General features: G+C 42.4%; 2 protein-coding genes across 3 annotated transcripts; both read left to right on the top strand.

The window, feature by feature from the left end:
• The first annotated feature begins 1,282 nt into the window (after positions 1–1,282).
• CCNO (cyclin O) lies at positions 1,283–6,280 on the top strand. Of its 2 annotated transcripts, XM_014062818.2 has the most exons (3): positions 1,283–1,626; positions 3,658–3,843; positions 5,376–6,280. In XM_014062818.2, exons 1-3 carry the CDS (start codon positions 1,291–1,293, stop codon positions 5,853–5,855), a joined length of 1,002 nt encoding a protein of 333 aa, XP_013918293.2. In that variant the 5' UTR covers positions 1,283–1,290; the 3' UTR covers positions 5,856–6,280. The 2 variants fall into 2 exon arrangements, with proteins under 2 accessions (XP_013918293.2, XP_087571207.1); XM_087715081.1 differs by lacking the exon at positions 3,658–3,843.
• A 4,838-nt stretch (positions 6,281–11,118) lies between these two features.
• On the top strand, positions 11,119–22,360 carry MCIDAS (multiciliate differentiation and DNA synthesis associated cell cycle protein). The gene is made up of 7 exons (XM_087715614.1): positions 11,119–11,244; positions 11,972–12,050; positions 12,601–12,686; positions 15,945–16,017; positions 18,258–18,454; positions 19,306–19,416; positions 20,706–22,360. Exons 1-7 carry the CDS (start codon positions 11,119–11,121, stop codon positions 21,126–21,128), a joined length of 1,095 nt encoding a protein of 364 aa, XP_087571740.1. The 3' UTR covers positions 21,129–22,360.
• The last annotated feature ends 108 nt before the right edge of the window (positions 22,361–22,468 follow it).

The following is a 22,468-nucleotide window of genomic DNA, read 5'->3' as shown; positions in this document are numbered from 1 at the left end:
GGAAACGATGGCTGTAGTAGTTGGGCTTAGTGTTAAAACGTCTGAAGTAGCTTTCTCTTATGTTCTTAACATGAGCATTTGTGATTTCAAAACATACTTTGTTTCAGGAAGTTGCCAGTACTGTACATGTTGTAACATGAATTGTTTTACAAAAAAGAATATTTTTCCGACTGCCATTTATAGTTAAAGTTCCTTGTATTTTAAAATAATACTTTAGCAGGCATTCTGATTTTGTTCTTTTAGGCAGCCTTAAGCTATTTTAGTAATCTAACCATTTCATATTTCAAGAAATGCTCTTTTCAAGAGACAGACTTCCAATACTAAATCCATTCTCTCCCTAACCTGATGTCCCCTAGATGTGGATTCTTAAGCTTATTTCTATTTTGCCCAACCAGAGAAGGCAGCTTGGTAACAGAAACCAGAGAGAAGCCCCCAAACAGAATTGCCCCAGCTTCACTCCTTCTGCTAAACGATTGTGTTTTGGGGTTTGGTTTAGCAATGTGTAAATCCAAGCTTTGATTATAAAATAATTTGGCCATTTTGTGTTCCGTATACATTAGAGCGGCCATTTGTTCAAGAAAGCAGGGCACCAAAGGCCGGTGGCTTAGTGTAAAGGGCAAATATGTGCTCAACATATCAGCTTTATAGTAATTCACACAAGGTGTACGTATGTATATGTAAGTGGTCGTCAATCTGGATTTAATAATCACTCTAGCTAAGCCATTCAAGAGCATTAGGCCCGATTTAGGCCCGGCAGTTAAGATTGGCGAAGGAGGAAGATGGCGCCTTTCTTCACCGCTTCTCGGCTCTCCTGTTCGCGCCAGAGGGGGACAGTCTGCCTGCCCGCTTCCAGAAAACAAGGAATCAGGCCGGACCTTTTGAATCAGGCCAGATCTAAAGGCAAGGGAATCTAAAGTAAAAGAGGGCCTTCAAAAAAACAACAACCCTCAAAAGTTTTCATGGGACCGGAGCGCTCGTCTCTAGGTCCTTCGACCGTCTCGACGGCAGATAAAATGGCAGGCGCCTCCTCAGAAGGACAAGGCGCGTGAGGTCGGGAGCCGACACCCGCGCGCCGAGGCCGAGGGACCTCCTGTTGCTACCGCTCGGAAACCCCAGGGCGCCTTGCGAGAGCGGTTCTTTAGCCGGGAAAGCCGGCAAGGCGTCGGAGAAATGCCTCCCCGGAGGGCGGGCGGGCGCAGGGGCGGGGCAGCGCTCCCGAACATATAGCCGACCCCGCGCGTCTCGCCTCGGCGCTGCCCGAGAAGGCAGCCAGGAGCGCGGAGCCGCAGGATGGTCATCACACGGATTAGCCAGGAGCGCGTCGCGGCTGCGGCTCCGGCTCCCGGCGGGCGGCCAAACCCTCCACTCAAGAGGCGGCGGAACGAGGACGTGACCCCCGAGGATCGGCCTGAGCCCCCGGGAGACGCTGCCGTGGCCGGCCGCCAGCTCCGCGCGCCTGTCAAGAAAAGTAAGCCGCCTCCGGTGGGTCGGCTTCGCAGCCGCGGCGAACCCATGCGCCCTCTGGAGCGGCAGATCTTCCGCGATTATGGGCAGAGCTGGTACCGCTTCCGAAAGGAGCTAGAGAGCAAGTTCCACCCGTTTGACCCGCTGGCGCAGCAGCCACAAGTAAGAAAAGAAGGGCGATCCGAGGAAGAGAAATCGGGTCGCTGTCCAGCCTGGTCCGTCTTTCGGCCCAGAAGGAGATCGCGGTTCTTCTTTTCCATGTGCCCACCATAAGCCCGGGCAGAGGTTCCTCCGGGGCCAAAGTCTTCCTCCTTTCTGCTCTATCCTGATAGGAGTTTTCCAACGTTAAGTTTATTCTATGGTGGAGGATTCAAAGCCAGTATTGAACTAAGTCAAAAGATGCACACAAACAAATACCTTACACAAGGCAGTTCTGGGAGGAAAAATGCTAGGTTTTGTTCGGGATGCTCCATCTGCTCCTCCTTTTTTTCCTCCACAGAATGCAATTTTGTTTAGGGAGAAACCTTGATGTGCACCACCTGCACCAAAATAGTTGAATCCAAACACAGTCTGACTTTGATGCACACAGTCATTCTTAAAAGAGCTGCTTCTCTGTCATTTGAAAATTTGGATTAGAGGCTGAGTGGCAAGAGTAATCAATGTGATGGGGCAGGATCTGAGCTCGAAAGGATCTTTCCCTTAGATGTGATATGGGGAGGAATGCCAGATGTGCATTGTATTTTGGCTCAAATATATCCTTTATGAATTGCTTCCATTGTTAACCACACACTGCTATATCTTTTGTATTCTTGGAATTTTGACTATGATTTGCATTGGCATTACAGCCTGAACAGAATTGTCGGATATGCTGCAGTTATTCTCTAATAATACTATTTTACAACGGGCACATTGCTTTGACATTAAAATGCATAGATGTTAATAAAAATAGATATCTGTTGCTTTTTGTTTCTAAATTCTCAGACACATCTTGGTGATTCAGCCTAATGAAGATAGTGGAGGATCTTATTGAACAGTAGGGAATGACTGACATTGTGGTTTGATGCCCCCAAACCACTTTCAATCTTGGTTGTCTATGTAGATTCTCAATCATCCAGGTCATGGTTGTCCCAAAGGTGTTTTTTCAAGAGGCAACTGGACTTTCCTGTTTTCTTTTAAGATGTTTCGCTTTTCATCCAAGAAGCTTCTTCAGCTCTGACTACAAAGAATATAAATCAATAGCAGTTAGACTTATATACCGCTTCATAGGGCTTTCAGCCCTCTCTAAGCGGTTTACAGAGTCAGCATATCGCCCCCACAGTCTGGGTCCTCATTTCACCCACCTCGGAAGGATGGAAGGCTGAGTCAACCCTGAGCCGGTGAGATTTGAACAGCCGAACTGCAGTCAGCTGAAGTGGCCTGCAGTGCTGCATTTAAACACTGCGCCACCTCGGCTCTAATCCTTCCACTCTCCACCATCCAGCCAGAGCTGGAGAAGCTTCTTGGATGAGAAGCGAAACATCTTCAAAGAAAAAACTGAAAGTCCATTTGCCTCTTGAAAAAAACACCTTTGGGACATATTTTGGTTATTTTGCAATAGAGGAGGAGAGTTAAGCTCTCCTCTCCTCTCTACATTTCATATAAAATGTGTGTGGATGACAGACAAATGGAACTAAAGCCCAACAAATTGCAAACATGTTTGAAAAACATAACTGATAAATACAATATCAAATATGATTGCAATTAGTATTTTTAGTAAATTAATACCAATTACTGTGTTCAGCAGCATGACTGCATTGCTGTTTTTTTCCTTCTTCTTACACTTGTCCTTTTGTTCATAGATTCCTATCTGTTTACACTTATATAGAATCCTATATTTATTATTCCAATTTGACCAGATTGATAACCTGCAACCAGCTAGTTGTTAGGATAATACATGGTAGTTCTTTTGTATGCTTGCCACTTTGTAAACATACAAATAGCTGTTTTCAGGATGCAAATGCATTCATTATTTCAATTATACAAATTTATTCACACTCAAAGCACTTTAAATCATGAAATCAGAAGTAAGCAATAAAGTCCCTTGTCTTTGAAATACTTCCATACTAACATTTTAATCCATTGTATTCTATGCTGCATGTAGATTTCAGTGATACCTCTTTTGTATCCTAACGTCTTCTTTTCTTGGCTTCCCAGATAACTACAGATGCCCGTTGCAAACTGATCAGCTGGCTCATTCCAGTGCATAAACATTTTGGCTTTTCTTTCGAATCCTTGTGCCTGACAGTAAACACTCTAGACCGTTTTCTCACAACCACCCCAGTGGCTGCTGACTGCTTTCAACTCCTTGGGGTCACTTCACTTTTCATCTCTTGCAAACAGGTACTAGGGTCTAGAAAAATTTCTTCTTCTCCTTCTCTTTCCTCTTCCTCTTCTTCTTGCAATTGGTATCTGCTGTTGTTAAGAGAGAGCACATGAGCAAACTTTATTTAAGTTATAATAGGCTAAAAGTCTGAAGTATGTGATTGGAAGTTCAAAAATGCTACTGAAGACTCAATATAGCTTATCACTAGATTTTCCTTTGTTCATGTAATATTGAAATTATGTTCACAAAAAGCAATTTTATGTTGGACTGTATCACAAACTGCTCTATTCCCTCCTGAATCATCAGTCACTTTGTTCACTTTCCTAAATACATTTAAAAAACAACAACAACCAAATAAGTGTTGTTCTAGTGGCCTCAGCCTACTGTTAAAGAACATAACACCTCCATCCACCTTGTTGCAGGATATCATACTTCAGAGGAGAAACATAGTGGCTTTAGAGCCTGACACGAATTGTGAAAATTCATTACAGAAATTTTCTGTCTTTTCTTTGGCCTTGAAACCACCTACAGTCCATCCTTCAGAAACCTCTCCAAAGTCAGGAGCTCTTTTCTTAAAAAAAAAAAAAATCTGTCAGATTTTTTTCCCCTAAAGAAGTAAGATTGAGCATAGAGAGCATCTAGAAACAGGGAAATAATCGGTTCCACCACAAAACCGCGGACGACAAAATCGCGGTCGACGAAAGCGCGCATTTGACGTCATCACAGCGCGACGAAAACATTGCGCTGTGATCGAAAAATGTAAAAATAAAGCAAAAACCTTACCCTAACCCCCCCAAACCTAACCCTAAACCTAACCCTTAACCTAACCCTAAATCTAACCCTAAACCTAACCCTTAACCTAACGCTAAACCTAACGCTAACCCTTAACCTAACGCTAAACATAACTCTAACGCTCTAAACCTAACCCTTAACCTAACCCTAACCCTAAACCTAACCCTTACCTTTATGTGAATCGGCTTGCTTTAATTTTATTTTTATTTCAATTTTTAATTTTTTTCGTCGCGCTGTGATGATGTCAAATGCGCGCTTTCGTCGATCACGCTTTTGTGGACCGCGGTTTTGACGGGTCACGAAATAATCAATTAGATTATTTCAGAAAGCTTCTGATGGGTCACAGGATATGGATAAGGAAGATACCAAGAGCTTTCTTACCATATTAACATCTTAGTATCCAGACTATGATGTTTATAGTTTCCCAATCAAATCTCCGTCTCTGGAGATGTGTGCTGCAGCTTCAGAAATCAATACCTTAAAAAGATCATTGCAGCCAAGATTAAGCCATTTAAATCTACGTTAATCTGAACAAGTTAATTGTGTCTTTTAATCTTCCAGTTGATTAATTTAATTTTAAATTAAATCGGATACTAATGACATTAAGGATGTCAAGAAATAAATAATAACACAGAGAGCTTTGTTTATCACTGGAAAAAAACTACATTCAATAGGGTATTGCAACAGTACTGGGAGCATCCCAAGATACTCTTCCTAAATTCCCATGTATTGCTTTCTGTGCTTGTGTGCTTTACAGGTAGAAGTGCACCCACCAAAGGTGAAACAGCTCCTGGCCCTTTGCTGTGATACTTTCTCTCGCCAGCAGCTCTGCAACCTGGAGTGCATCATTCTCAACAAGCTTCACTTCAACCTGTCAGCTCCTACCATCAGTTTTTTTCTGGAACACTTCACCCATATGCGAATGGAAGCATGTGAAGCTGATGTTTGGGAAGCCAACAATGCCAAAGCTCTAGCAAAAGGTGTGGCTGAACTTAGCTTGGCCGATTATGCCTTCAACAAATACATGCCTTCCTTGTTGGCCGTCTGTTGCTTGGGGCTGGCTGATCAGATGTTGCAGCACCAGAAACCACTGGACTTGCACTTAAGTGACTATCCAGAGGGAGTTTTACAAGACTGCTTGGACAAGTTACACTTACTGGTCTCTTTAAATGAGGACTCTCTGCCTTTGGTACTACCTCCTGAGATTTCAGATCAGTGTCTGCACTTAGAAAAATAAGTTAACCAGTCAAAAACTATTTAAAATTTGTGACCATGCATTGGGAAGTTTATGTTTTCTGTTTTGTTCCAGTTCCTAAATAGAAGGATCACTGATAGTTGCAATACCTCTGAAATAACAGTATTCACTTTGTATATTTACTCAATAATCTCTAATACTGTATTTATATTTATTAATAGAAGCTGTGGTATTGATTTAGAATAAAATCAAAGAGCAGCTCATTTAATATTTTACAGATAATTCCAGATTCTATTTTGCACACTAGACTCATATTGCACTGACATCATTTTAACTAATAGCTTAGAGTTGTAAACAATGTACATTATGCCTGGTGCTTTATTTATTAAAGTGATAGTTCAGTTTGAAGCCATAGGAAGGAGAACCAAATTGTAAAGATGTTTATCTAATAAAACATTTATCATTAATTGTGTTTTGTTACATCATTTTCTGTCTCCTCCTATGAAAAATATGAAGTTATCCAAGAAGGACTTAGAAAAGAAGCCATTTCGTAATATAGTCCACAGTCCCACATACATAAATCTTAGGTAGATTCCCCTTTATTCAATAATATTTGAAACTGCAGCTTCAGTATCTAACTATAATGTATGAAAGAGCATGATGGCTCAGTGGTTAAGACAGTGGGCTTGTTGGCTGGAATATTGACAGCCCAGGTTAGAGACCCGAGCTCTGTGCAACAGGATGAGCTCCCATTACTTGCTCCAGCTCCTGCCCATCTAGCAGTTCAAAAGCACGCAAATGTAAGTTGATAAATGGGCACCACTAACAGCATTCTGTGCATCTTGGCATATAGCTATGCTGGCCACTTGACCATGGAAAGTGTCTTCAGACAATACTCCCTTGGCTAGGAAACAGAGATGAGCACCGTCTTAGAATGATGGACACAACTGGACAGGGGAAACCTTTACCATTATAACTTATGGAAGGAGAGCCATCTACTATAAAACATCAGAAAGTAGTGTGTGTGTGTGTCTGTGTGTTTCTTCATCTAATACTCCCTCCTTTTGTGATACCCTTTCTGCTGTACACGGACAAGCCCCAACAATTTCTTAGGTCTATTTTTCAACACACTACCACCCAATGCTCTGGTAAAACAAGAGTGACAGTGATGGAGGACATGTAAAAGAAAGCAGCGCATTTTTCTCCTTTAAGGTTGCTGATGTTTAAAATAACATTGCATTTTGTTTTGTCCTTATTAAGTTCCAACTCTATGGTGTTACCTTCCTGCTAATAATCCGTCTTTCTTTTTTAGGGTAGTCCATAAAAATAGTTTATAAATGTGCCCTCCTTCCCATATTCAAAAGCAGAACAGAAAAACAAAATAATAATAGTGTTAAGGTGATTTAAAAAGTCAATAAAACAGAATGGGGGAGGGATTCAATATTTGTGCTGGGAAGAAGAGATGAGTTTTCAACAAACCCTGAAATATCCTACAATAAATGCTTTCCAAATTTAGGAAATTTTTCGTTAGTATGAGATCTAGCACAAAGAAATCTTGTTAGCAGGCTACTTTCAGAAGGCATGACATGGTATAGTAATAGGAATGGCCCACATACCAGTCAGTGAGGATCCAGGACAGTGAGCACATCAGTAGGTAAGGACATTTCCAGCTTCATTAATAATCTTAGTAGGCAGAAACAGAAATATAAAAGCATAACATACCAAGTAAGATGCTCTTCCTTCAGCCATTGGGAGTCTCAAAAACAACAATGCAGCAATCCCAAAAAGGCCAGGAGGCACACTTGTCCCAAAGCTCAAAGGCTAATACAGGTAGTCCTTGACTTAGGACCACAATTGAACTCAGAATTTATGTTGCTAAGTGGGACACATGTTAAGTGAGTTTTGCCCCATGTTACGACTTTCCATGCCATATTTGTTAAGTGAATCACTGTAGTTGGTAAATGAGTAACATGGTTGTTAAGTGAGTCTGGCTTTCCCATTGACTTTGCTCGTCAGAGGATTGCAAAAGGTTGACTTTGGGACCTTGCAACCATTATAAAGACAAACCTGTTGCCAAACATCTGAATTTTGATCACGTAACTGGGGATGCCCGCAATCGTTGTGTGAAAAATTGTCATAAGTCACTTTTTTTCAGTGCCATTGTGACTTCAAATGGTCACTAAATGAACTGTTGTAAGTCCAGGACTACCTGTAGTAGGATTTTTTAAAATCAAAATCTGGTCTTGGCTTCTATGATAAGGAGACTTCGGGACCTGACTTTGATTAGTGTGCTTAACTCTGGGATAGAAAACAAAAGTTCTGAGAACTACAAGTAGTCCTTGACTTGTGTCCATAATGGAGCCTGCCCATCATGGTCCTAAATTGTAATGGTTGTAAATTGGGTCACCCATATGATCAACTGATCGGATTTTACAACCTTTAAACCAGTGGTCCCCAACCTTTTTATCGCCGCGGACCAGTCAGCCTTTGATAATTTTACCGTGGCCCGCTGAGCGCGCGCAGGGGTGGGGGGGCGTTGTTCGCGGTTTCGGTGGAATACGTCGATGACCAGCGCTAGTAGCGTAGCCTTGCGCAGGTGCAGTTCAGTATGGCTAGCGTAGATAGCGTAGCACAAACTGCGCCTACGCAAGGCTACGCTACTAGCGCTGTCTACGCTAGCCCTACGTAGCTGCGCAGGCGCTCTTAGGTTTTTTTCAGGAATCGGCCAGCGCTGAAGCGCTGAAAAGGAATGAGAAGGGCGGCGCTGGACACAGGGGGGCGGTGGGCCACTGGTGATGTCAGAGTGCCACCAGCGGTCCAGTAACACCCCTTGTGCCAGTTAGCCCTAATTTGCATACAGAAAGAAACTATGGCCCCCGGCTGCTGCAGCGATCATGGCCCCCGGCCGCTGCGCGGCCCGGTGCCAGGTACTCCACGGCCCGGCACCGGTCCGCGGACCGGGGGTTGGGGATCACTGCTTTAAACGATCACCGAGGTTGTAAAGCAAACACCGCACTTGTTAAACGGTTCGCTATGGGCCAGTTTTGCCAAAAAATCAGAAGTAAATGCTGGTTTGCAATAAAATTCCCATAAAATGTGGTCATGTGACTGAGGGGTGCTGCAAATACTGTAAGTGTGGGCTGGTTGTTGAGTGTTGTTAAGTGTCCAGCATGCGGTCTCCTAACCATAAGGGGGAACTGCCTGGCTGTCAGAACTTCCAATCCAGACTACAAGTACCCCGAGATAGGTCCCTTGTAATTTCAAGGACTTGCAAACTACTGGTATACAGGTAAGCCAGTTGCACGAAGCTTCCTCCCCCCACTTTCCTTAATTCATCAAGCAAGAATAAAAATGAACCAGATTAAACACGGCTCAGACTGAATTTTGAACTTTTAGAGTTTGTTTTTTTTAATATGAAGGAGAAATCAAACTGTCACTAAACTCATTGAAATAGAATGGTTTTCCGCAGTACCACTACAGGATCTTTACCCTTCAAACTGTCACTAAACTCATTGAAATAGAATGGTTTTAGTGATTTAGTGATTTTAGTGATTTTATTGAAATTTGTAGGCCGCCCTTTTCCCTGAGGGGACTCAGGGCGGCTCACATAAAATCGGGGAAGGGGAGATACAGACAATAACAAAGACACATATAATAAAAGCAGTAACCAACATGCATTCATCATTCGGGGGGGGGCAACTATCTTCATCCCCAGGCCTGACGGGCTAGCCAGTTCTTCAAGGCTGCGCGGAAGGCCTGGACGGTGGTGAGGGTACGAATCTCCACGGGGAGTTCGTTCCAAAGGGTCGGGGCGACTACTGAGAAGGCCCTCCTCCTTGTAGTTGCCAGCCGACACTGGCTTTCCGCAGGTTTTCCGCACTGGACACTGGTTTTCCGCAGTACCACTACAGGATCTTTACCCTATCACAATTCCTGGGATCAGGCATAGCCAAGATTAAGCAAGATGGGCTGCACAGAAATCAAATATAGATAGATAAATAAATAAATAAGTAAATAAGTAAGTCAATGTCAATAAGTCAATAAATGGATAAATAAATAAATAAATAAATAAATAAATAAATGGATAAATAGATGGGTGGATAGGTGGATAAATAAATAAGTAAGCAAATAAGTAAGCAAATAAGTAGACAAATAAGTAAACAAACAAACAAACAAACAAATAAATTGTGTGTGGTGTGGCTAAAATTTGTCATGGAAGCTTTTATTTTCTAACAGCAAACCAGGTCATGGTTGTCCCAAAGGTGCTTTTTCAAGAGGCAGCTACTGGACTCTCTGGTTTTTCTTTGAAGATGCTTCTCATCCAAGAACGAAGCTTCTTCAGTTGCCTCTTGAAAAATCACCTTTGGGACAACCCTGACCTGGATGCCTGAGAATCTCCTTAGACATTCGAACAGCAAAGTTTCCTAACTTCTAACTTGCCTTATTAAAATTTGCATAATCTGAACACTTAACACGGGCATCTCATTAGATCCTTGAGATCGCTTTCCAAAGGAATAGAAGGTAGGACGGGATTTGTGATAAGGGTAAAGATCCTGTAGTGGTACTGCGGAAAGCAGTGGTGTGTGTTAACCATTAAACAGACTAAGCAGTGCTTAGGGCACCAGGCACAAAGGGGACACCCCAAAGTTGAGAAAGAAAGAAAAACCAATGAAGATTTGTACACTACGTACAAAGGAGGGGGCACCAAAATTTGTCAGTGCTTAGGGCACCCGTGAGCCTTAATCGCCACAGGAGGAAAACCATTATAGTTCAAGGAGTTTAGTGACAGATTTTGATTTCTCCTTCATATTAAGAACATTTTTAGCAAGGGAACCAAAAAAGAAAAGCTCTCTGCCTATGTTCAGGGACACATCGAGAGCCTAGGTTTGGATTGAGCTCTTCATCATCGATGAGGCTGCCCTGAGTTAAGACAAAGGACTCCAGCCGCGCAGGTCGGTTGGCCGGGGCGCCAAGAAGCAGAGAAAGGGCGCAATTTCCTCCGTCTGCTCCGAGCCACAGCGGCAGAAGCGGCGGCGATCGAGCCTAATCTCCGGGCGGAGCGGGGAAAGGGGCTGGAAGAGGAGGGACGGCGGGACGAGGCTGGGCTCCCTTGTTGCCAGGCTGGTGTGTGCCAAGGTAAAGGCGCCACCTCTGGCGCTCAAACCGCAGCCGGCCCGCCTCCCATCGCCTCTCTCTCTCCCTTCCCGAGAGAGAAGGCCGGGCTTCCCAACCGCGGCCTCCAGACCGCTCCAGCCAACCGATCAGGCGACGCGTCCTGGGCGGCGAGCCGGGCGGGCGAGTCGCGATGCAAAAGCGCGACAGCGGAGCCGGCGGCGTCGGCGTCAGGCAAGCCTGTGGCAGCCTCTGTCCCAACAGGGTGCAAGATTTGGCCGGCAGGCTGGGTAAAAAGACGTGCAAAGTAGAGAGAAAGGTGCGTTGTTGGACACAGACCTCGCGAACGGCAGAAACGTCTCTGGCTCGCTCGCTCACTCCCTCTGAAGGACGGGAGACAGCGTCGCCCAGCGGTTAAACCAAGGGCATGTTTTGGACCACACAACAAAAGCCCCGAGGATTTCTCACTGGAAGATAGGAACCGATAAGGAAGCGAGCATCTCTGAGTATGTGCAGAGTTACTTGCCTTCTCCAGTCATTTGATATGAGAGGAAAATGACAAAGCGAGAAATTCAAGCTCCAGAGCCTTCTGTTATTTTACATGTATATACACATATACATCTACGTCTATACGTCTCTCTCTCTCATCTATCTATCTATCTATCTATCTATCTATCTATCTATCTATCTATCTATCTATCTATCTATCTATCTATCTATCTATCTATCTATCTATCTATCTATCATCTCTCTCTCTATATATAGAGATATATAGATGTAAATAAAATAATAGAGAGCACAGGAGCTATATACCTATATCCTGTATGTGTATGTGTGTGTGCGTGCGTGCGTGTGTGTAGAGTTTAAAAAGAAGATAAAGGTGCCCTTGCACAATACAAATTCAACCAAAAGTAAAACTTCCTTGCGCAGAGATCAGGCAAGCCCAGCCTTAAGAAGTAAGAGACCCTGAGTTCCCTGAAGCTGAGACCTGTGCTCAGGCTGCCTGAAAAAGTTTAACGTTTTTGTTTGCAAATGTTTGCCCGCAGGCGCCACGGAAGATCCTGCATCCCAGAAGCTGCCCTATAATTATCCATAACGACCCATCTCCGGACTCAATAGAGGCTGGTGAGTTCGGTTTGCAATCTTCCTTTCCAGCTTGAAGATACGTTCAGGCACTGTTCTCTCTCTCTCTCCTTCCCTCTCTCTCTCCCTCCCTCTCTCTCTCCCTCCCTCCTCTCTCTCCCCCTCTCTCCTCCCTCCCTCTCCCTCCCTCTTTTCTCTCTTTTCTCCTTCCTTCCCTACCTCCCTCTTCTCTCTTTTTTTCTCTCTCCCTCCCTCCATTTTCTCTCTCTCCCTCCCCCCTTCTCATATACACCTCAACGATCCTTCTAGTCACCTTTTTATGAACACATTCATCACAGTTGCTCCTTTCGCCACCTGTATCTTTTTTTTTAAGCCCCAGCTTTTGAGGCTTATAATTATCCAGGAATAAATGATCCGGAAGACAGACACTTCTTTAGTTTAATCGTTTGCTACAATAGCAAACCAACCAAACAACCGAACAACCGCGACTCGCCAAACGCAAGCCTAGCTTTCCTTGCACGCTGCCTCTCTCGTGCACGTCTGTCAGCCTTTAAAGTTGGCTTCCAATGATTGGTCTGTGGTTTCCCTTTAGCCTTTGCTACCATCGATTGGCAAGATTTAGCGGACTGCACCTCAGCCTTTCAGCGGGAAGCTTCTACAGACGCCGCTCTCCATCAGGTAAATCGATAGTCCTCCTCGCCCACCGGCGATTTTAGACAGGTGTGACTTGAATCACGCATTTAAACCGGCTACTTTAGGTACATTAGAATGAGGATACTGCATTGGGACGGAAGTGATCCCGGTGCCTTGCAAAAAGCCAAACACTCAGGCGCTTGAGATTCATTCCCACTAGGGAAAGTGACCTCACATCAACCTGCACAGATTTATTTGGAAACCCGGATCTTATCCTTAGGAACACTCCAGGTGGCAGCAGGTAGCTGATTTTTGCTGTTTCCAAAACTTAGTGGTGTTTGATCTGGTTGGTGATGGGATCCATCTAGATTAGAATCTAGATAATATTTGGATGGGAGATCATTAGAACAGTGTTTCTCAACCTTGTCAACTTGAAGGGGTCTGGACTTCAACTCCCAGAATTCTGGGAGTTGAAGTCCAGACCCCTTCAAGTTGACAAGGTTGAAAAACACTGCATTAGAAGACTCCAGAGCCATGGGTGATCTTTGGAAGTTGAGAAACATACCAGAGAAAGTCTATGGAGATTCTCAGTCATCCAGGTCATGGTTGCCCCAAAGGTGCTTTTTCAAGAGGCAACTGGGACTTTCTGGTTTTTCTTTGAAGATCTTTCGCTTCTCATCCAAGAAGCAGCCGAGGTGGCACAGTGGTTAGGGTGCAGTACTGCAGGCCACTTCAGCTGACTGTTATCTGCAGTTCAGCGGTTTTAATCTCACCGGCTCAAGGTTGACTCAGCCTTCCATCCTTCCGAGGTGGGTGAAATGAGGACCCAGACTGCGGGGGCGATATGATGACTCTGTAAACCGCTTAGAGAGAGCTGAAAGCCCTATGAAGCGGTATATAAGTCTAACTGCTATTGCTATTGCTAAGCTGGTCCAAGAAGCTGAAGAAGCTTCTTGGATGAGAAGCGAAACGTCTTCAAAAAAACAACAACTAGAAAGTCCCAGTTGCCTCTTGAAAAAGCACCTTTGGGACATACCAGAAAAAAGTGTTGGGAAACCATTTCCATGGTATTGCTGGGAAAGCAACCCAAGAAATCTGGAGTTGAGATTGTGTCAAAGGGGGACCTTAGATTGTTGGGTTTTTTAAATCTTATTTTTGCTGCTGAAACACAAAACAGCCTTTCTTCCCAGACAACTATTAAAAATGGAAAGTACAACAAATTCAGAGGGATTTAGGATGCCCCATAAGTATTGGAATTTCAGATAGTAATTTCTAAAAATAAGAAATGTGGATGCTTCAGTGCACGTGCGAAGATTTTTTTGGTAGGGATACTGTAGAAAGCTTCCATTGCTTGTTGGTGTTTTCTCACAAAAGAGGTATAGTGCCTGATTTAGGCACTTTAGGCTAGAGGGATGATTTTAGAAAATGGAGTGGAAGATAAAACTCCAGGCTAAATCATAATGTGGTTTGGTTGATTTTGGCTTTGTATGTCATGTGAACATAGCCATCATGATTTAAAAACTAGAATTTATGGCTTCGGATTTGGGGTGAAATTCAGCAGGTTCTGTCAGGTTCTGGAGAACTGGTAGTGGAAATTTTGAATAGTTCGGAGAACCAGCAAATACCACCTCTGGCTAGCCCCAGGTTAGAGTGGGAATGGAGATTTTGCAGTATCCTCCCCCTGCCACACCCACCAAGTCACGCCCACAGAACCAGTAGTAAAAAAAAATCAAATTTCACCATTGCTTCAGATATTATACTAACCAACTGTAGTTTAAACACTTAGGGTGCAAACTAGACAATTATGTATTATTCAATAAATCATATGTCAGTGTGTGTATCTCTGGGTGAGGCTATGGCAATTAATTTGGTCTACAATTCTATACACACTTCCTGAGATTTATATCCACTGTACTGAGTTTCCTTTTAAATAGCTGCATCCCTGAACATATTATTGAACTTTATGAATGTTCTGCCATAATATTTTATGCCTTTCTGAAGTTAATTGGATCGCACAATCCTCGCACAATCTAGCCAATTAGATCACGATATGGCACGTAGGGAGAAGCATCGCTTATGATGGTAGTGCCTGTGAAATCCGCAAGGGCTATAATAGAATAGAATAGAGTAGAATAGAATTCTATATTGGCCAAATGTGATTGGACACACAAGGAATTTGTTTTTGGTACATATGCTCTCAGAGTGCAGAAAGGACAAGATACATTTGTCAAAAATCATAAGATACAACAATGATAATCATAGGGTACAAATAAGCAATCAGGAAATAATCAATATCAATATAAATTATAAGGATACAAGAAACAAAGTTATAGTTCTGCAGTCATAAGTGGGAGGATGAGAAGACTAATAGTAATAGTAATGCAGCCTTAGTGAATAGTTTGACAGTGGTGAGGGAATTATTTGTTTAACAGTGTGATGGCATTTGGGAAAAAACTGTTCTTGTGTCTAGTTGTCTTGGTATGCAGTGCTCTATAGCGTTTTGAGGATAGGAGTTGAAACAATTTATGTCCAGGATGCGAGGGATCTGTAAATATTTTCACAGCCCTCTTTTTGGTTCTACCACAAATGCGCGTACGACAAAAGCGCGTGTGACTAAAGCGCGGTGACAAAACCGCGCCGTCAAAACCGCGGAGATGAATGAGCGCTGAAGCGAGCCGACAACAGCGCACCGACAGAAGCGTGCTGTAACATAACCCTAAAAATAACCCTAAAAATAACCCTAACCCTAACCCTAAACCTAAACCTAAACCTAACCCTAAACGTTACCTTAACTTAAATTGCGCTTCTGTCGGCGCGCTGTTGTCGGCGCGCTGTTGTCGGCGCGCTGTTGTCGGTGCGCTTTTGACATCGCGGTTTTAGCGCCGCGGTTTTGTCGGCGCGCTTTTGACGTTTGCGGTTATGTCGTGCCACGCCCTTTTTGACTCGTGCAGTGTACAGGGCCTCAATGGAAGTCAGGTTGGTAGTAACTGTTTTTTCTGCAGTTTTAATTATTCTCTGAAGTCTGTGTCTGTCCAACTTTCTCCCGAAAGAAAACCAGTGTATCACAGCAAATACCTCAATAGGTATTCCCTTGCCCTTCAGGGCCCGTGACAGTCCAATTTCAGCCGTCTTTTCTTTTCCTTTGGCAGCATGTTAGTGCCAGTTTGTTCCCTTCACTGCCTGGGGTGGCCAGTGGATTTGCAGGTGCGAGTGAAGATGTTTATTACGCATGGAAAGAAAATGTCAGAAGGTGTTGCAGGAGAAAAGTTTCCCTAATTGGCTCATTTCTTTCATACTTTTCAGAGCCCTTCCTTGCAACCTGAGGATGACTTTGATTTCCAGGAGTTTCGAGATGCCGTGGACAACTTCTTATCTGGCAAGTATGCAGAGAGTTTAATTAACATTTTGTGCAGGCAATGAAATCTTTCTATGAATTTCTTCAATGGGATGCCTCTCCAATTGATTAAAGAATTTACTGTAATTCAGTTATTGACCATGCATTGCATACATCATGTATGTCAACTTGGGTGTAAAGCCACCTTGCATTCTATTTGGCCTTGCTTATTTATTTTTATTTGCCATATTTATACAGTATGGCCACCCATCTACAAAGTATGATTCTGAATGGCAACAATTAAAAAAAAACATAAAATGACCATATTAAAAAGAACAATTATAATTGTATAATAATAACATTAATGTTATTATTAAAAGACCAGAAGAAAGAATAGATATCATAAACAATGGACCCATCTCATTAAATCATATTTCTTTGAAATGAAGGGAAACTTATTTATATTCGCTTCATTTGCACTGATATTTTTGGAGTTCATTTTCTTTACATAGAAAAACCATTGTGTCAAAATATGGAGGAGCATTTAATTAAATACTCTAAATTGCTTCCAAATTCTTATTAACCAAGTACTACAGCTTTACTTTATATTACAGTAGGCCTTTTTTTGCATCAAAATTACTTTAGACTAAAAGTAAAGAAACTAGAGGCCTGTGAATGGGTGGCTACCAATAGATTTTGCCTGTTTTATGGCAAGGTATATATTTTTTTATCAATAGCCATCTCTCACCCACTTTCGGTATTTCTGTGGTTCCAATCAAATTCCTCCTGTGTATGGTTGTTAGTAAATTTATATTACAGGTTGTTGTGGGGAAAATAGGAGGAGGAAGGTGTGCTGTCTTGAATTATTTGTAAAAAATAATAAAGGTGGGATTTGAATAAATTAAATAAATTAGTAATTCCTTAACATTTGCTCCCATCTTAAAGCTATGCATGCATACTTTAGAGTAGGCTCTACTGGGCACAGTGGAAATTGCTCACATAACCCATTTAACAATGGACAAAAATCCTAAATTTAGGGAAACTTGCTTTAAATTAAGGTTTCCTAATCTGATGCCCTCTAGTGGCAAACTGCTAAAATGTTTAGGATAATCTTTCCCTTATAATCTATTTGTCCTTCTGACTGCTTTTGACTCCAATGTGGATGAAAATCAGGTTCTGTTGGCAGGAGTGTGAGGGGAAAAATATGGTGATTGCAGCCATGTGATCAAATCCCTGACATTTTTAAATGAGTTTCATGTGCAGCACATATAAAAGGGGAAGTGCTGTGGGTGGTTGGACACATAGTTGTGACTGCCAATATTTTGCTTGCTTGTTTATTGCCCCTTCTGCAGACACTCATGTCTACAGGTCAAAAGTGGGTTCCTACCGGTTCAGACCAGTTCAGCCGAGTAGGTAGTAACTTGGCCGGCCATGCCCCCAAACTGGTTCTATCGGCGGCGCCATAAGTGCCGCCATTTTGTTTTTTTGCTTTGGCGCATGTGCGCGTAGCATGTGAAGCACGTCCCTGAGCAAACTGGCAGTAACAGAAGCCAGAACCCACCCCTGCTACAGGTAATACTCCACTTACAATCATTCATTAGTGACAGTCCAAAGTTACAACAGCAAAAGGGAACAGGAAAAAGGGATTTATGATGGCTGTTCATACTTACCACCATTGCAGAATCCCCAGGGTCATGTGATCAAAATTCAGATGCTTGGCAACAGGTGTGTATTTATGATGGTTGCAGTGTCCAAGGGTCATGTGATCACCTTTTGTGACCTTCCGACAAGCAAAGTCAACGGAGAAGCTGGATTCGGTTAACAAACCATGTTATTAACTTAATAACTGCAGTGATTCACTTAACAACTGTGGCAAAAACAGTCATAAAATGGGGCAAAACTTACTTAACAACTGTCTTGCTTAGCAATGGAAATCTTGGATTCAACTGTAGTTACAAGTTGGTAAAGCATTGATTGGTAAAGAATTATTTTTGACTGAAGGAATTTTGAAAAAAATATGATAAAAAGCCAAATGGGATAATAGCTGCTTAACCTGCAGCCTTTATCTTAATTTCAATGCTCATCTGCAAGACAACAGTTCAAACCTCTGGAAAGAACTGTCTGCAACCTGATGCTGTTTTTTTGAGATTCACCGACATTATTTCTGAGTTAATTGCTCTGTGCTTAATTTAGCCTAAATTGCTTCCCAGCTACATTGTGCACATGCCAGCAAGAAAAATGGAATCAACCAACTATATACTTTTATTCCTATTCTTCTCCAGATCCTTCCCCTCTGATGGCTCCACTGTTGGATTTTCCTTTCCCTGTGGATAATGGAAGCCCCCCCAGTCCCTGCCTCCAGAAACCTCTTCAAATCGATCCAAATCTAGAGAGTGTCTCATCCACTGAGCAGTACTGGAAAGAATTGGCAGATCAAAATCAAAAGGCGCTGGGGGATGCACTTGTGGAAAATAATCAGGTATGAAGAGTGAATGGCTATGAAAAGTAAGCTAGGCATTTAGTTAGCAGCAAGCCATTCGAACAGTAATGCATTGAGCACAAATATTAATAAAATACAAATACAAAATACAAATACACTGCAGCAAGATGAATAATAGAGCCATCACATTGAGATGAAAAAATAAATAAATCCAAGTAACTCTGAGATAGAAGAAAAGCATTTTCTCTATCTCATTACTGCTGTCTAGTGGTGTGCAGGTTTTGATACCCCAAATATGGAAGCAGTACTGTAATGAATAGGAAGAGAACCACTTTGATGTAGTGGTTAAGGATGAGCTGAGAGATATAGTCTCACCTTAGGCATAAAGCCAGCTTGCGCCAGTCATTCTCTTTCAGTCCTTAGAATGAGGCAATGGCAAACCACTCTGAAATCTTGCAAAAAATAAAAAAATCAAATAAATTGCGCAGGCTACTCCACCAATTGCCAGGGGTCAAACACTGATTTAAAAGCGCCAAAAACAAAGCAAACAATTACTAAGAAAATAAAACGCATTGGCTTTAGTTGCATCTGTCTATAGTAGTTTTAAAAACTATGGCTTGAAAATTCTTTTCTACTGAAAATAAATTTCAGTTATTTGTTTGATTGGTATGTTGTGGGCTAATCTTTTAATGTGCAGATTAAAAATGTAGGTTTAAGAACTTGAAGTTAAGTTTAATTAAAATTAAACAATGAACCACTTTAGCAAAAGTTTTTGGGGGTTGAGGAGAGAAGGGAAGGGATAGATCACAAAGGTTGGCTGTTGTCAACATTTCTTCAACAAGATATTCTGTGCTCGGGATTCCTACCTGACCATATTCATTTCCCAACAGCTACAGGAGACATTGACCCAAAAGCAAGAAGAAATTGCTTCTCTGAAGGAGAGAAATGTCCAGCTGAAAGAATTAGCCAGCCAAGCCAAACAACTTGCTTCTGTGCTAGATGTAAGTGCTGAAGTCAGTAGGTCACTTCTGTACCACTTAGATGGTCCTACTTTGTCATAAAGCAAAGTTATGTTTATGGTCAAAATAGCTTCACATAACTCATCCAAAAACACTTCGGTTAAACCCCTGGTGTGATCTCCAAGCATAAAAATCAGAAATTAATTATGACATATACTAAAGTTAATTGATGTCTGCTTGGCTTCCTGATCAATTGGACTTTATTTTTGTTTAGTCTCTTTTAATTAAAAAGAAAAAGAAACTAAGCAACTCTGGAGACTGTTATCCGGCAGGAACTAGGAGATATGCTTTCTCTGCCACAGGCCCTGCCTTCTGGAATATCCTCTCTTCAGAGGTTAGGGTGACCCTAATCCTAGCAGCTTTTCATAAAGCCTTGAAGACCTCATTATCTGCTCAGGTGTTGCCCCCACCCCCAGGTGTTTGAAGGGTTCTGTTTCCTGACCATATGGACACCCTATAGTGATAGTTTTCCTTGACCACCATATATATTTATTTTTATACAATACTATACAGCGTTTTCAATTGTTTTTAGGACTGTACAATGCCCAGAGTCACTTACCTTGATGGGCAGCTATAGTAATGAAAATAAATAAATAAAGTCTCCAGGAATGCATATAAGGGCATTAAGGGAGGAAAAACAGCAACTTAGTACCGAGAAAGGGAAAACATGAGAAACTCAAATTAAGTCTGCCTTGATTCTATTTGGAATAAGATGAGCAAAGGGTCATACAGTATGTGAGGTTGGCAGCTATATAAATAGAAAATGATTGATTGAATGAGCGAGTGAATGAGAAACTCTTGTAGGCTTTCATGATTATGTATTATATCCTACAACAATAAAATATCATCCCTATAATCCTGCCTGTTTCCTGACCTGGTCTGTTTCAGAGACACCAAACTCCAGCATCATTTTGATTTGCTCTGTAGATATTCTTAAAGAACCCAAATGGTGGGTGGCTATGGCCCACTATTTGGTTTGTGATTATGTGTTGTGCCTGATAAACAATATTAATTGGTTAGGGAAAGTATGGAATGGATAATGGATGTTTTCTGTCTCGATGTGCTGATTTTGTGAATGACAAGCCCTCACCCATGGCAGCCATTTTGTGAGATTCCCTGCAAAAATTCAGATATGACTATATACCCAAACAAATGATTTTTTGCTTGTTTTTAGTGTATGAGGGATTTTAACAATGTAGTCTGTTGGGGGATAAAATAGCAAGGATGATGTGCAGCTAATGTCTCCCAACATTTGTGCTTTTGATTGGCAGAAATTAATGCTCCCTCTGAGCAAAGGCAGTGCTGACCTTTCCCTCAGCTGTGGCCCTGGCAAGAGGAGCCTTGAGCAGATGTCAGTTCCTGAGCATGAGGAGGACATGGAAGTGAATGAAATCTTAAGGGAAATATCGGAGAAATGCAACGCAGCCCTGCAATCCATTGATGATGACAGAGGCCCAAAGCGTCCTCGTGGAGAGAATGAAGCCATCCACATGTATGGAGCTTTCCATGGGCTTCAGACATGCAGCACTCATAGTTCTCTGGACTTAAGCGGCAGTGAATTTGAGGAAGGTGTGTCCTTCAAGACATCCATCAAAGAGCACTGTAACATTAGGACACTCGCCTATCCACAAGGCAATGCTTTTACTGTTAGGACAGCCACTGGGGGCTACAAGTTTAGATGGGTCCCCAGCTGATTGAAGAGGGAAGCAATCAGCTAACTACACTTGCCAAAATCCTACTCATGCTCACTTATAAAGTGGTGCGGTGTGTTATAGAGTGCTAACAGAAGTAAAGTTACTAGTATTTAAGCTAAGGTTCTTCTTCATGGGAAAAAACCAAATCCTGTTAGGGTTATCCATGCAGGACGATCAAAAAAAGTGGCCTTGATGGTGTGACTGAGACTCTTGCTTTATTTTATGCACTAAAAGGGGGTGGCATGACAATTGTATGGAGACATATTATCTCCTCTCCCACTGCAAGGATAGTTATGCTGCTATTCTATCAACTACCTGGTCTTAATACTTGAATTACCTAAATGATCCAAGGTCAAAACTGATTAGATATACTTCAGGAATGGCTGCTTGATTTTTTTTTATTGCTGGCTGGCAATGCCAATCACCAGTTGGCTTCTGTAGCATAGTTTTGTTTGATGATGTTGGATTACTCCCTCTACCTCCACACGATCATCATTGTTCTTTTCTTCAAGCACCACAGAAGAGCAACTTCTTCTAAAACTGTATCTCATGTCTTCTCGTTTTCTAGTTAGAGTAGCTCTTCTCTTCTCACTGCTTTCTGCTGTTTTTCTTCTTCTTTACCTTACAGATGCCTGGAGGTTTATTTCTCATATTGCTTCAGCAGATTGTGTCCCTAAAGCAGTGGTGGGATTCAGCCAGTTCGCACCTATTCAAGAGAACCGGTTCTTAACTTTCTAAGAGGTTCAGAGAACCGGTTGTTGGAAGAAATCTTCTTTTGTTTTTTCCCCACTTTACAGGGTTAATCCTGTAAGGAAGGCAGGAAGGAAACATTCTGGTGTTGTTTCTAACTTAATCTTTATTGCCCTGCTTACAGAAACTGCCTCTCCGGTTAACCCTTATTACATTGTAACAGCTAAGGCAAAGTGCCCATCGACCTGAGTAATGTTGAGTTGTCCATGCCCACACGGTCACATGACCACTAAGCCCCGCCTACCCACCTGGTAATTAGGACAGAGAACCGGTTGTTAAATTATTTGAATCTCACCACTGCCCTAAAGGCATCTAACAACGCCAGTGCAAAAGATTTCCTTTCTGGAAAGGCCTCCTGATTTTGCACAAGTGTTTCACAGAATGGATAGGTATATTTAGGCTTATTGACTGAAATACTTTTAAGGCTAATTTGTAGAGTTAGCTGCCAAATACCATGTTTCCCTGAAAATCCTCCCCCGAAAATAAACCTTCTCCTAAAATATTTAAACGCATGTGCAGCTGGTCCCCGTCATTTCCTGGGGGGGGGGGGGAGAGATGGGGAACATGCTCCACACACCCACATGCACCTG

This window comes from Thamnophis sirtalis, unplaced genomic scaffold, assembly GCF_051295495.1.
Source record: "Thamnophis sirtalis isolate CommonGarterSnake01/CBP01778 unplaced genomic scaffold, rThaSir2_p1.2 scaffold_5, whole genome shotgun sequence".
Classification (NCBI taxonomy): Eukaryota; Metazoa; Chordata; class Lepidosauria; order Squamata; family Natricidae; genus Thamnophis; species Thamnophis sirtalis.
Note: the sequence above shows the minus strand (reverse complement) of the source record. Positions and strands in the feature narration are given on the sequence as shown.